We start from the raw sequence: 13,390 nt of genomic DNA on the forward strand, positions 1-13,390 counted from the left end.
ATAGAGATTGTAGGGTGCATACTGAATACCCACTAGCCAATCGAGCCCAATAATCTATCTCTGCAATAAGTACCTTAAAACAAAACAATGCTTATCTTTGTAAATCAATGGCTGATACTTCTGCAACAGCATAACATTTATTAGACAAAAATGCTTATATATGTTCTCTTCCTTTCTACCATATATTTAAAATATAATTGTAGTAAAAAAAGTATGTAGTCAGCATATCCTTACTATACACCAACCATGTACTATACCTTCATTCTGTTGTCAAGCTCTTCCCGCTTTTTCCAATATTTCTCATGCTGACCACGATAATCTTTATTGATGATTTTGTTTTCCTCTTTAATAATTTCAACCTCTTGAACAATGCCACGTACTCCATCTTTTTGTGGTGTTGAGACAGTCTTGAAAAGTAAAGATACATGACAAGGTTATTAATGCAAAGTTTTCATCAAATCTCAGTGTCATACAATTTAATACACTTCTTATACAGTGAGGCAAGATGTTTTTCAATTTTCAAACACTGAAAGACAACTCCCAATACTAGTTCCTTACTTATTGCATAAAGACATCTTAATGACCATTATATCTATGAAACACTGTAAATTTATGTAAAACTACTACTTTCCCACCGCTATCCCTACATTAAGGGGTCAGTTGCCTGATGTGCCTTCTCCACTGCCTTCTATCAAAGGCATCATCCTCCATCAAACCTCTTCTCTCCATATCTTCCTTCACTTTCTATCTCGCCATCTCCCTCTCCATCTCTGTCTCCCTCTCGATCTTCTTCCTCTAACAGGTTCCTCACAAGCCCTCTTCACTCACACCTCAACATCCATCCTCAATACATGTCCATCTTTCTTCTTATTTCATCATTTTCCAATCTCTCAAGCAGTGATATTCCTATAATCCACCTAAGCATTCTCATCTCTGCTCTCTCAAGCTTTACTTCCTCTTTTCTTCTTAGAGTCCATACATTAACACTGGTGTTATCACTGTGCTATAAATCTTGGCTTTTAGCTTGATGGGTATTTTCTTATTGCATACTACTCCTGCTACCTCTCTCTACTTCCTCCATGCAGCTTTTATCCTACTGTTAACTTCAGCCTCACATCCTCCCTCTTGGCTTGAAGTAGATCCTAAGTATTTAAACTTTCCCACCTGTTTTATAATCAAGCCTCTTCTTTCTTGTAGGCAGTCCCCGATTATCAGTGGTGGTTCCATTCTTGGAAAGGTTTTGATAAGCAAAAGCTGCCATTAACCGAAACTTAGTGACAATATCTGGTTAATGGCGCCAATAACTGGAACTTGGTGAGTTATGGCTCCATAAAACGCCAATTTTATGGTGCTAGACAAGCATAAAAAAAACCGGATCACTATTAACCAAGTCCGCCAATAACCAGGGATTGCCTGTACTACTACTATTCTGCCTCTATCTTTCCTACTGCTCACCAAAATCTCTGTTTTTATTTAATACATATTCACCTTCAAGCCACCCCTCTTTAAAGACTCCTGCCACTCTCCAACCCTTCACTTAAAACATCCATGATCAGCACAAACAAAAATTGGTTTAATGCTGACTCCTGGTGTAATCCAACACTAACTTCAAAGTTTTCAGTTTCCCAACTGCTGTTATTACTTTTGCACTTGTTATTTGATATATCATCTTGACCAGCCCAAGCATAACTTTTCTGGGAATTTCCTCTTCATCAAACACCAAAACATTTCTATAAAACTATCAGAACTTTAATCAACCAATTAACTCATTATCAACATGGTAAATTCTACACATTATTTGTCTGGAAAAACTAAGCCCTATTAATAATAACAATAATTGGCAAAGAACACTAAAAATATACCTGAAAAGTGATTCTGGGACTAGGCCCACAAGAACATCGAGCAATGTACAACCCTGGAGTTGAGGGATTACAACCAACCCGTGGAAGATTTGCTTCACCCATGCTATTGCTTGTTATCTGTACTACAGTCCAATCTACAATCAAAGTAACAAAACATTAGATTCAGAGATAAATATGGAGAGTAACAAAAACAGGACTGGGTGTAGTCCATGATAAAATTCAAATTTTGAAAATGTTAATATAAAAAAATATGAATATTTAACAATTATAGTAAGATTACAAGAGTGTAAAGGTTAAAACAATTATTTCAAACTGAAAACATTTAATTTTATTTTTATTTATTTATTTATTTTTTTACTTATTTATTTCTTTTTATTTATCTTTATTTATTTATTTTCATTTATTTTTTTTTATTTATCATATGAATGATCTTTACAAAACAGCCACCAGTTAAGTTGAAATGAAAAATTCAGCTTAGTTAGCTATCAATGATTAAACTATACTATCTATTACAAAATATTGACAATTTGTCGAAAAATTGCATTTTTTCATAAACCTAACTACAAACCTGATGGGTCCTTTTAACAATAGGAAGGTAACTAGCGGCAGCTGGGACGGTCGTAAGCTTCGAACAAGGGAAGACAACGGTAGTTAACTGCTTGTCCGATCGTGCGCGCGCCGCGCGCACCGGGCGGTGAAGAATCACTTTGCTTTAGGCCCATGCAAAAAGTTGCAGAGTGAGGGGTGGTATGAGGTGGGACTATATGTAAAGGACCTCAGGTTTGTATAGTTAGGAAAAATGCAATTTTCGACAAATTGTCATTTGTTCCGATACGTAATACAAACCCTCGGTCCTTTAACAATAGGAAGACTCACTTCTTGGTGGGTGGAATCTGAGTCTTTTTGGTGAACAGACTGGTGTTCGTCCAACCTTGGAATGCCTCCCTGGTCGTAAGAGCAAGGGAGGGATCCAAACCTCTGTCCGATTGATCGGGTGTGCACCGCAGGATCAATGTGGTCCCAGACCTCTGAGCCAAGTACTAAAGAGAGAGGCAGGCGTATCTCATGTACCAGCAAGCAAGAACTTGCTCCATTACAAGAGCCAACATAAAGTTATGGGTTTGTCTCAAGTAGGCATCCACTCCTTCCCCTTGTTGGAGGGAGTGGAGGATATTTGCTTCTATCCCTAACTAAAGGGATAGATTGGGGCTCGGTCGAGTAGCTTACCTGCATCGAATTCCTTCCAGCATGGTGACGACCGTGACCCTCTGCCCACAGGTAGATGAGAGAGAAAGAATGGAGAAGAGAAGCCAGTCGCACTCTCATTCAACCATTCATTCCTACAGTCACACCCAGGAAATCGATGCTGTTCTGCCTGCTCGGGTGCTGGGTAAGCTTACACAACGTGTTGAGCAGCCACCACAGGTCCCAAGGAAAAAGTATCCAAGGACTTGTGGGCAATATCCCGAAGGTAGAAGGAACGTGAAGGTAGTCTGGTTGGCCCAGACACCTGCCTTCAGGACCTGCGCCACGGAGAAGTTCTTACGGAACGCCAAGAGGGTCCAATACCTCTGACTTCGTGGGCTCTCGGTCGGAGCGTACGGATGTCGTCACTACCATCAGCCTCGTACGCTCTCCTGATCACCTCACGCAGCCAGAAAGAAACGCGTGTTCTTGGATACTTCTTTCTTGGTAACCCCAGTGCTAACGAAGAGGCGTCGACACCTCAGGCCTGAGGTGTCGAGTTTTCAGATAGCGCCGTAGCGCCCTCACAGGACAAAGCAGCATCTCATCCGTATCGTTGTCGGTGAAATCCATCAGGGAGGGGATCGTGAAAGACTCGAACCTGTCGTCAGGGATCGACGGATTCTGAGGTCTTAGCTACGAAATTCGGGACGAAATAGAGCGTCACAGATCCCCAGCCCCTGGAATGTTTAACATTGAAGGACAGACCATGAAGTTCCCCTACTCTCTTCGCCGATGCCAGGGCCAGCAAGAAGAGGGTCTTGAGGGTCAGATCCCTGTCTGACGACTCTCGGAGTGGCTCGAATGGTCTTCGAGTCAAACTTCCTAAGGACGAGAGTCACATCCCACTCAGGGGGCCCTGAGTTCCCTGGGTGGGCAAGACCTTTCGAAGCTCCTCATTAGCAAGGAGATCTCGAACGAGTTCGAGATGTCCAGTTCCCCCCCTCAGTTTTAGGACGAGCGCCAGGCGGCTCTATATCCTTTAACTGTGGGTACTGAGGAGGAGCTTCTCGGTCTCGGCGAAGAAACACGAGGAAATCCGCTACCTGCTGAAGATGGCTCTGAGAGGAGATAGACCCCGTCTACGACAACCAACCACAAAAGAAACGGCCCACCACTTCCCCTGGGTACACAGCTGCAGAGGACTGTCTGACGTGTCCAGCCATCTCTGTTGCTGCGCTGCGAGAAAAGCCTCTCGTTCGCAAGAGATGGTGGATAACAGCCAGCCGTGAAGTTGTAGGGACTGGACTGCTCGGTGGTACCGCTCTACGTGTGGCTGGGCTAGAAGGTTGTGCCAGGGGGCATCTCTCTCGGTTCTTCCGCAAGAAGAGCCAGCAGGTCTGGATACCAAACGGCTTGAGGTCGTTTGGGAGCCACCAGGATCATCCTGAGATTGGGAGTGACCAGCGCTCAGCTGATCACTTTCCGAATCAGACAAAAGGGAGGAAAGGCGTAGACGAAGAGGTTGTCCCCAGGGGTGTTGAAGAGCGTCCTCTGCAGCTGCCCATGGGTCCGGCACGGCTGAGCAAAAAACTTTGAAGTTTTTGTTGTGCCGGGTGGCGAACAGGTCTATGACCGGACTGCCCCCACCCCCCCAGGTTGACAGATGCCTTTCCGCCACTTCTGGGTGTAGGGACCCCACTCGGTCCCTATTACCTGATCCCGACGGCTGAGCTTGTCTGCTACTACATTCCTCTTGCCTGGAATGTAGCGTGCTGACAGCTCTATCGAGTGAGCCGTGGCCCACTCGTGCACCTGCACAGTCAACTGGTGTAGCGGGAGAGACACTAGGCCCCCCTGCTTGTTGACGTATGCCACTACTGTGGTGTTGGTCGCACATCAACACCAACCGAGTTGTCCCATCAAGCTGGTCTTGGGGAACTTTTGGAGAGCGTAAAAACGCCGCCTTGAGTTCTAGGACATTGATGTGAAGGTGCTTGTCGTGATGGTCCCACACACCTGCAGCCAGCAACTCCTCCATGTGTGCGCCCCATCCCTCGGTCGATGCGTCTGAGAACAGCAGCATCGGGGGGGGCTGGGGGGAGTGCGTAGAGGCACCCCTCTTAAGAGGTTCCTGTCGTCGAGCCACCAGGCTAGGTCCTGCCTCACCTTCTCCGTGATGGACACGGGGAAGTAAGGTGGATCCGTTACCTGTGACCAACTCTCCCTTAGTCTCCACTGGAGAGACCGCAGGTGAAGACGTCCGTGAGGAACTAACTTCTCGAGTGACGACAGGTGGCCGATCACGACTTGCCATGCTGAGCTGCCTGTTCCTGCGAGACAGGAACCGGCCGGCTGCTCCCTGAATTTGCTGATCCTCAAGTCTGCGGGGCGGACTTGAGCTGCTACCGTATCGATCAGCATACCCAGGTACTTCATCTTCTGCTTGGGTTCGAGATCGGACTTCTCGTCGTTTATCACGATCCCCAGATCGCGACAAAACTTTAGAAGTCGATCCCTGTCCTGCAGCAACTGCGAGTGGCGGAGCTCGCCAGGACCAGCCAATCGTCGAGATACCTCGAAAGACGTATCCCGTGCGAATGGGCCCAGCAGACACCAGCGTGAACACTCTCGTGAACACCTGTGGGGCGGTTGAGAGACCGACAGCAAAAAGGCCCATGAATTGGTACACCGTTCCGTCGAAGATGAAGCGGAGGTACTTTCTGGAGGACTGATGGATGGGTATTTGAAAATACGCATCCTTCAGGTCCACTGAAAGCATGAAGTCGTTCTCCCTGATGGAGTCCAGCACGGAACGTGCCGTCTCCATCTTGAAAACCGAGTCTGGCGAACAAATCGGTTCAGGGGAGAGAGATCTATCACCGGGCAGCCAAGCCGATGCCTTTTCCAACTAAGAAAAAAGGCGGCTGTAAAAGCCCGGTGACCGATCTACTACGACTTCTACAGCTCGTTTGGTCACATGGTCTTGATCTCCTGCCGAAGAGCGTCGTCCTTTGGGAGGGTCCTAGAACATATGTCTGAAGATGGACCGGGTTGGAGGTGAGGGGTGGCCGAGATTCGAAGGGTAGTAGATATCCCTCCCGAAGGACGTCTACTATCCAGGTCTCGGCACCGTATGCGCTGGCCAAGTTGCCCAATGGCTCGCTAGGCACCCCCCCATTCCGGCAGCTGGTGAGGGGGAACGCCGTCCCTAGCGTTTCCCACCTCGCTTCGACTTCTTCCCAGCACCTCCTCGGGAAAGGAGGGCTGGGAGGAGGGCTGGTTACGGCCTCCTTTACCAGAAGTTGAAGCAGGAAGAGTCTTTCCTCGGGGCTTCGATGGAGCAGCCGTCTTAGCAGCCGAGGAAGCGCTAGCTAAACTCTTAGGCTTAGCCGCAGTTGTACGAGGTTGCCCACCTTCGTAACTGCCTGGTGAAACTAGACGGTCACTGTCATCAGTGCGCCGTCTTTCCACCGCAGCGTCCACCATCTCTCCGGGAAAGAGAGCGGAGGAACTCTTCATTGGTCCGTTACGGAGTCCATTTACCGCCTCACGCCACCCGGCCCCCTTGGCTACTCGTGTAAGGACAGCGTCCCTACGACGAGAACCAAGTTGGCCCACAGGTTTGCCGTCTGATGGGCGAGGTAGGAGATGGCCCTACCTCCAGACTGGCACAGTCTCCTGAAGTCGGGGTCGTCTTCGAGGGCAGCGCCCCGGAGTCGGCCGCGACCTTGGATACTGTGAGGGACCACAGATCCAACCAAGAGACTGGCCTGGAAAGCCGCCATAGCGGTAGCTTCCAGGCCCAGTGTCTCCTACTGCGAGAACCACAAGTTCTCCGACAGGAGCTGCTGCAGGGACACACTGGAGTTAGCCTAGCTAGCTCCGGGTTAACCTGTTTGGGCGGTATTGGATCCACTGATGGCACGTAGAACTTCCGCTGTCGCTGCAGAGGAGGAGGAAGTAGCTTGAAGACCGTCCTGACTTAAGTGAAGTCCTCTCGTCCTGAGACGAAATTCTCCACCTGGTCAAGGACTGAGTCTGCCAGCTCCGGAATCGCGGCAGTCCCACCGTCAATTTGGGTTCCCTCTTCGGGCCCCAAAATGACTCGAGCCGGGACGTGGGCTCAGATGGTGGTAGCGGCGATCCTTCCCCCAGGTCGTTGTGCTGACGAATCAGCGCAATAACCTGGGCAAAGTTCCTCTGGATCTCGGGAGTCACAGCGTCCTGAGGAGTAGGACCGTCCAGTCCCTCCAACAGGAGCAGCTCTCGAGACCCTCCTCCTTCAGAAGGAGGAACAGCAACAGACCCCTGACGGTCGCCTCCAGCCACTTGCGCGTACGACCTGGCTGGTCCTAAGACTATGCCTGGTGTGTGCGGCATCGTGACGGGATCGTGAGCGGCGCACTCTAACGATCACTCCTAGCTACCTCGCTCTTCCCGGTGTAGCCCGAGGAAGTTGAAGGTATAGGAGAGACAGACCTGACGCTCCCCCGCTCGCTGGCAGGACCAGCGTACGTGGGGGGCTGCAGCCGATCACCAACCCGCGGTGGGGATCGATCTGCAGGCCTGGCCGTGCCGCTCACCTGTGGCGAGCAGCTCGACTGAGTACGTCGACCCCGGTCCCGTGCGTCAGACGAGCTGCTGCTGGCCACCGTCTCCGTCCGGTCCCTGTGGGAGCGGCAGTCAGGTGATCTGCAGAGCTCGCTTTCGCGGTGAGACGGTGAGCGTCCTCGCGGCACGTCAAACCGCTGGTACCAGCCGAAGCTAGTGCCGTTGGTCGAGGGGACCTCTTCCCAGCCTCAACCCGTGGCCGGTCAGAGACCGTCACGTCAACCCGAGGTACCGGCTGGTTGCTACGAGAGCGGCCGCTGGCCTGGCGAGAGTCACTTGCGCGACTCTCGACAGTCTTCTGCTCCGTGCCTCGGTCATGACGGTGAGCAAGCTCAGGCGTCTTGACTTTAGCTGCACGTTCGCGCCGAAGGACCGTACACTCGGACCTTCTCGCGAACGAGAAGCCGAGGCCGGTACCTGGCTTAGGCAGTCAGTGCTACCAAGACCAGGGCGCTGGATGTACCAGCAGTAGCCAGCTCATCCTTGGTCCCCGTCTTCTTCTTCTTCTGAGAAGAGGAGACGGGCCCTGTGCCCTCCCGAGGGAAACAGGAGGACCAGCAGAGCACCCCCCGTCACACCAGAGCGAGACGGCCCCTTCGAAGGTCCCGCAGGAGCCTTCTTAGGGGGGGGGGGGAGGAGGCAGCCTTCTTCTTCTTCGGCTTGGAAGCCTTAGAAGTCGAAGGGGGAGAGGCGGCAACAGACGACGAAGAAGACGATGAAGACGACGACGACACCTTCCTCTTCTTCTTCCTCTTCTTCGTCAGCTCTCTCAGGACGGACGTCAGGTCTTCCATCCACGGAAAAGTCGTGGGCCAATTGCCGAAGCAACACGCCGCCGACTGATCCTGTCCGGAAAGACCTGAGACCGGTGCAGCACCTCCATAACGAGACGCGACGTGGGCAGGGGCAGGCACGGCAGGAGCGGCAGGGACACTCAACAGCAGGACCAGCACCATCAGGACAGCACCAGCAGGACCAGCACCAGCAGGACCAGGACCAGCACCAGCAGGACCAGCACCAGCAGGACCAGCACCAGCAGCAACATCAGCATGAGCGTCCCGCACCGCGCGCTTCGTAGGAGCGGCGCGAGCGGCTGGGCCAGCAACACTAGCTGCAGGTACGGCAGGTACGGCAGCATAGTCCGGCGTCACAGGCATCTCCAATTCAGCCAAACTCATCATTGGGACGGGCGGCAGATCCAGGGGCGAACTTTTGGGACAGCGAAAGTCGGGAGTCGGCAGCACATAGAATCCAGGTGGCGGCGGCACGCCCACCCCTCTTAGGTACGGCAGCAATCGGCTTTTGGATTGATGCCGTGGGAGTCACCGACGCAATGTGTTGCGTGTAAACCACATGAGGAGGGGCGGCGTACGCTGGTGTGGACACTGTATTAGTCGTTGTTGTGACTACACCATGAGTTACAACTGCCGACCCCGCCAGACGTTGAATCAAGCCCTGGATACTGGGGGCGCCCTGCAGTCCCAACGACGCCCACACCTGTCCAAGGTCGTCACTCACAGAAGGCACACCTGAGGGAGGAACAGTCGGGTCAGTTAGAGGGGCACCCTCACGCCTGGGGGAGGACGAACCCCACCCAGAGCGGACGGAAGACCCCGAGTACAATTGAACATCCGGGTATCGGGCGCCCTCCTCCACACTCGACGGATCGAGTGAGGAGAAGGACTCCGAAACCCCCCCGCAGGGGAAGGCGCAAATCGTGGGGGCTGAGCTGGAGGTAGGAAGGATGACGAGGTATCCGTCACCAAAGGAGTCGCTGGAGAGCTTTCCGACGACTCCTTGGTCGATCTACGCCTCTTCCTACCCTCGTACAGCACCCATGCGCCTCGGACCAATTCACACAAACATTACATGGTTTGGCTCGGGAGCATTCTCGCCCCCGACACCGATAACATAATTCATGTGGATCAATGTCAGGATAAGAGCGGAATCCGCCGCATTTACGCCCCTCCAGCCCGGGACACACTTTACGGGCAGCTGGTGGGCACGGCGAAAGCTCTTCTTGATCCATAATTCAATTCACTTCACTTCAATGAAAAATGAAAAAAGAGTACTTACAATTTCATTCAAGACCACAAACAAACCAGTCAGAAGAAATTGTAAACATCCAAAGACACGACGAAATAGCGGCAGAGCGATGACGAGCACGTCCTGTCACACCACGGCCGAAAGCAAAAAGTGATTCTTCACCGCCCGGCGCGCGGCGCGCGCACGATCGGACAAGCAGTTAACTACCGTTCTCCCCTTGTTCGTTTCGAAGCTTACGGACCGTCCCAGCTGCCGCTAGTTACCTTCCTATTGTTAAAGGACCGAGGGTTTGTATTACGTATCGGAACAACTGGATTAATATGGATTAAGAAAAACCAGGCCTAGCCTACAATATACTATGCAGTCTCACTCCATATTTTTTGTTCAACATCATATGAATGATAAGCATAAACACTTCTTTCACATTCAAAATAATGGCTATGAACACAGTATGTAATAAATACAAAATTGTACAGTAACAGCTGCTTATATTACACTTCTTACTATTGCACCAATATAGTTAAATTATTTATAATGCCCACAACTCAAGTACAACATCTATATTCACTTGACAATGGTAATATTCTATGAATTATAAGCTAAACTGAAGAGATTTTTCTTTTGTAGCCTATAAAGCATGATATACAGTATATTTATATAACAAACTATAAGCCAAGCCTAAAGTGATCAAATTAAAAAATTCGATTATCTTCTTATTTGATGACAAAAAGACAAAAGAAATAATGGCTTACTGACCTGATGGCAACTTTTGAAGTAATTTCAAAGTTTCATCTTTATCAACTGCAGACAAAGTCACCTTTTCTGATGCTAACATATCTGGTTCTGATTCTGAAGCTAGATCATTATTTCTTTTATGGCTGTGAAAACAATCAAGTCATATAGGTCTTAAGAAACTTTCAAATATAATATGGTAAAAATATATAGATCATACATTTGTACAGTTAAGTTCATATACAAAAACAGATACGTATACTTTTCGTACAAATACACATATTACACATAAATTGACTCGTAATTATATAATGACCTACCTGGTATAGAGCCTGAGTTCTATTTGTGGTAGTAAAGAACATGTAAATAATCACCAAAGTTAAAAAAGTACCAGGACTAACAGTGGCTTTCTAATGAAAAATATGCCCAATATATTTCTTGTTAATATTTTCTCAAATACTGAACTTGTTTAAATGATAAAGTGAAATGGAAAGATAACTTATGGTGATTAGGAGGAAAGCATGGTAGGGAAAGCAGTCATATGGATGCATATTTGGAGTAGTAAAGATGAAAATAATACATTAAAATCGATTTCACTCCACCTGATTTCCTTCTATCCAAAAGTTTCAAGCAACCTAAACCAAGATAAAATTAATTTGAATAAAACCACCAGTATAATTATTATACAGGTAAACACAGCACTCAATTTGCTCCTGATTCTCACCATACCAAGAAACATTAAACAGTGAATCAAGTGAGCAAATTAATCAAAAAGGCATTCCTGGTCTACAATAACTCAGGTCTAAGTTAATACTTGATTTCAAAACCTGAGGCTTGCCCTAAGTCTAAGGGTACCTTTACAGTACTTCTAAACTTCTGATACACTAAAAAGCACAATATTATTTATGACCAATGGAAAGGAGACAAAACCTCACTATTAACTGTATAATAAAGCAAAATAAGTGAACAGTTCACAACAGCTGTGTGCAAATTGTCAAAGAACTTTTTTTTTTCCACAAAACAGCTTAGGAATGCCATGTCTAAGCTTAGCTCAAAAGAAATACAGTCAGTCCCCAGCTTACAACGTTCCAAGGTTACGACGCTTCAAATAGTATATTCATCAGAAATTAGTTCCCAGTTTTATGACGCATGTTTTAGAGTTACAATGACAATCTGAGGGAAGAAATATGGCTCCAAAATGGAAGAATAATAAAAATTTGGCGGTTTTTCTTTATGAAAACTCATAAAAATGCAATTTACATTGTTTTCAACACACCTAAAGCATTAAAAATAATGTTTTCTTGGGATTTTTGACAATTTTTCAGCTTATGACACGCATAGGAATGGAACCCCCATCGTAAACCGGGGACTGCCCTATATGAATCACTACTAAATGGTGTATTATTCAATAATAAAACAGTTCAAAACAGTAATTTACATTCATTTTCATCAGTTGTTCTTATGAAATAGTTTGCCAACAACAGTACATAGTTATTCCTAAGGTTTTAATAAAATTTGGCCTACTTGGCACACAATACGTATATGCAATTTCATGAATCTTGTAAAGAGACAGAAAATTTTGTGGTTAGCCAAACCATTTCTGGCTTAAAACTCAGAACTCTTGACTAACCATGATTTTATATAAAACTAGCATTATATCAATTTTTACAAATAATTTTCTTTAGGCACAATTAATATTTTACACCATTTTGTTCTTGAACAGTACAACACTAAAATGGTGAAAAGTTTATCCTGGTGATTTATACAGTCTGTGCTATTTTTTTCTTTTGATGTTAAGTTACATTTTTAATCTGGGGCTTGTTTTTATGTCCAATACACTTTAACTCAGTAACTGCATAAAATATATGAATGTATATGCAGTATAAAATGCCAGTATAATGATAAACAGTAAAAACAGCTGAATGGCTGAATGCTGACTAGGCCTAGACTACTCAGCTTTTGCTACTATTGGCTACGTTAGCCATTAACAACATTCAGTACAGGATCTGTACAAACTTCTACATCTTCAGCTAACTTCAGTTATCATTAAGATATGAAAATTAGGAAATTTATACTAATGATAAAAGATATGCCTATTTTCATATTTAAATTTTCCAGTTATCCACCATCCCCAAAGTTAAAAGGCAATCTAATAACATGGATTTTACAGTACTAGGCATCAAATACAACAGATAGTACCACAAGAGTTATTCATAACAAAACAAATGGCATTAGAAATTTTAAGGATGAGCATAATTCCAAGAGGGAGGAGAAAGAACATGCACAGGACAGGCCTTGTATTATGTAGAATATTTCTGTTGCCTTTGGTGACATACTAACCAATGAAGCAGGTATTGAGAAAGAAGCTGGAAAAAAATTTTCAACAGCATGAAATGAAGAGAGAGAGGATAGCAAGATTACAGTAAATACAGTGGTCCCCCCCGTATTCGCGGGGGATGCGTACCAGACCCCCCTTGAATAGTTAGAACCCGCGAATGTTTGGAACCCCTATAAAAATGTTAAAAACAGCCTATTTTGTTAGTTAAAACTCAAGAAAAACCCAATAAAATTTTTCCTACATGGTTTTTTTAAGTGTTTTATCATAAAAAGTGCATTTTATGATGAAATTCATAAAAAAAACCCAGGAATTTGTGGATATTTATCATAGAGAAATACCACGAATGTGCGAATTTTCCGCGAATAATGCAGGGAAACGTTCCCGAGAGAAATCCGCGAATGTGTGAGTCCGCGAATCTGGAGAACGCGAATACGGGGGGTCCACTGTATGCGTACCAAAGCAAATAGTATTTACAAAACATGTGCAGGGCGTGTACTACTTTACACAAAAGAAATGGTCAATCACACAGAAGTAGCAAATCGAAAAATATACTCTGTTTTTTCCATCTGTCCACCCACCTGTGGTGTTTGCGTATGGTAACACTGCATCCTGG

General features: G+C 46.8%; 1 protein-coding gene across 1 annotated transcript in view; it reads right to left on the bottom strand.

The window, feature by feature from the left end:
• The window catches only part of LOC135203671 (separin-like), a 28,648-nt gene extending 18,067 nt beyond the window's left edge, over positions 1–10,581 (bottom strand). Inside the window, exons 1-3 of the mRNA XM_064233557.1 lie at positions 10,464–10,581; positions 1,863–1,996; positions 258–407 (exon numbers count right to left, since the gene is read on the bottom strand). Of these exons, the coding sequence (XP_064089627.1) occupies positions 258–407; positions 1,863–1,996; positions 10,464–10,542 (363 nt within the window). The 5' untranslated portion in view covers positions 10,543–10,581. The remainder of the gene's footprint in view (positions 1–257; positions 408–1,862; positions 1,997–10,463) is intronic.
• Between the last annotated feature and the right edge of the window lie 2,809 nt (positions 10,582–13,390).

Source organism: Macrobrachium nipponense, chromosome 36 (genome assembly GCF_015104395.2).
Source record: "Macrobrachium nipponense isolate FS-2020 chromosome 36, ASM1510439v2, whole genome shotgun sequence".
In the NCBI taxonomy this organism is placed as follows: Eukaryota; Metazoa; Arthropoda; class Malacostraca; order Decapoda; family Palaemonidae; genus Macrobrachium; species Macrobrachium nipponense.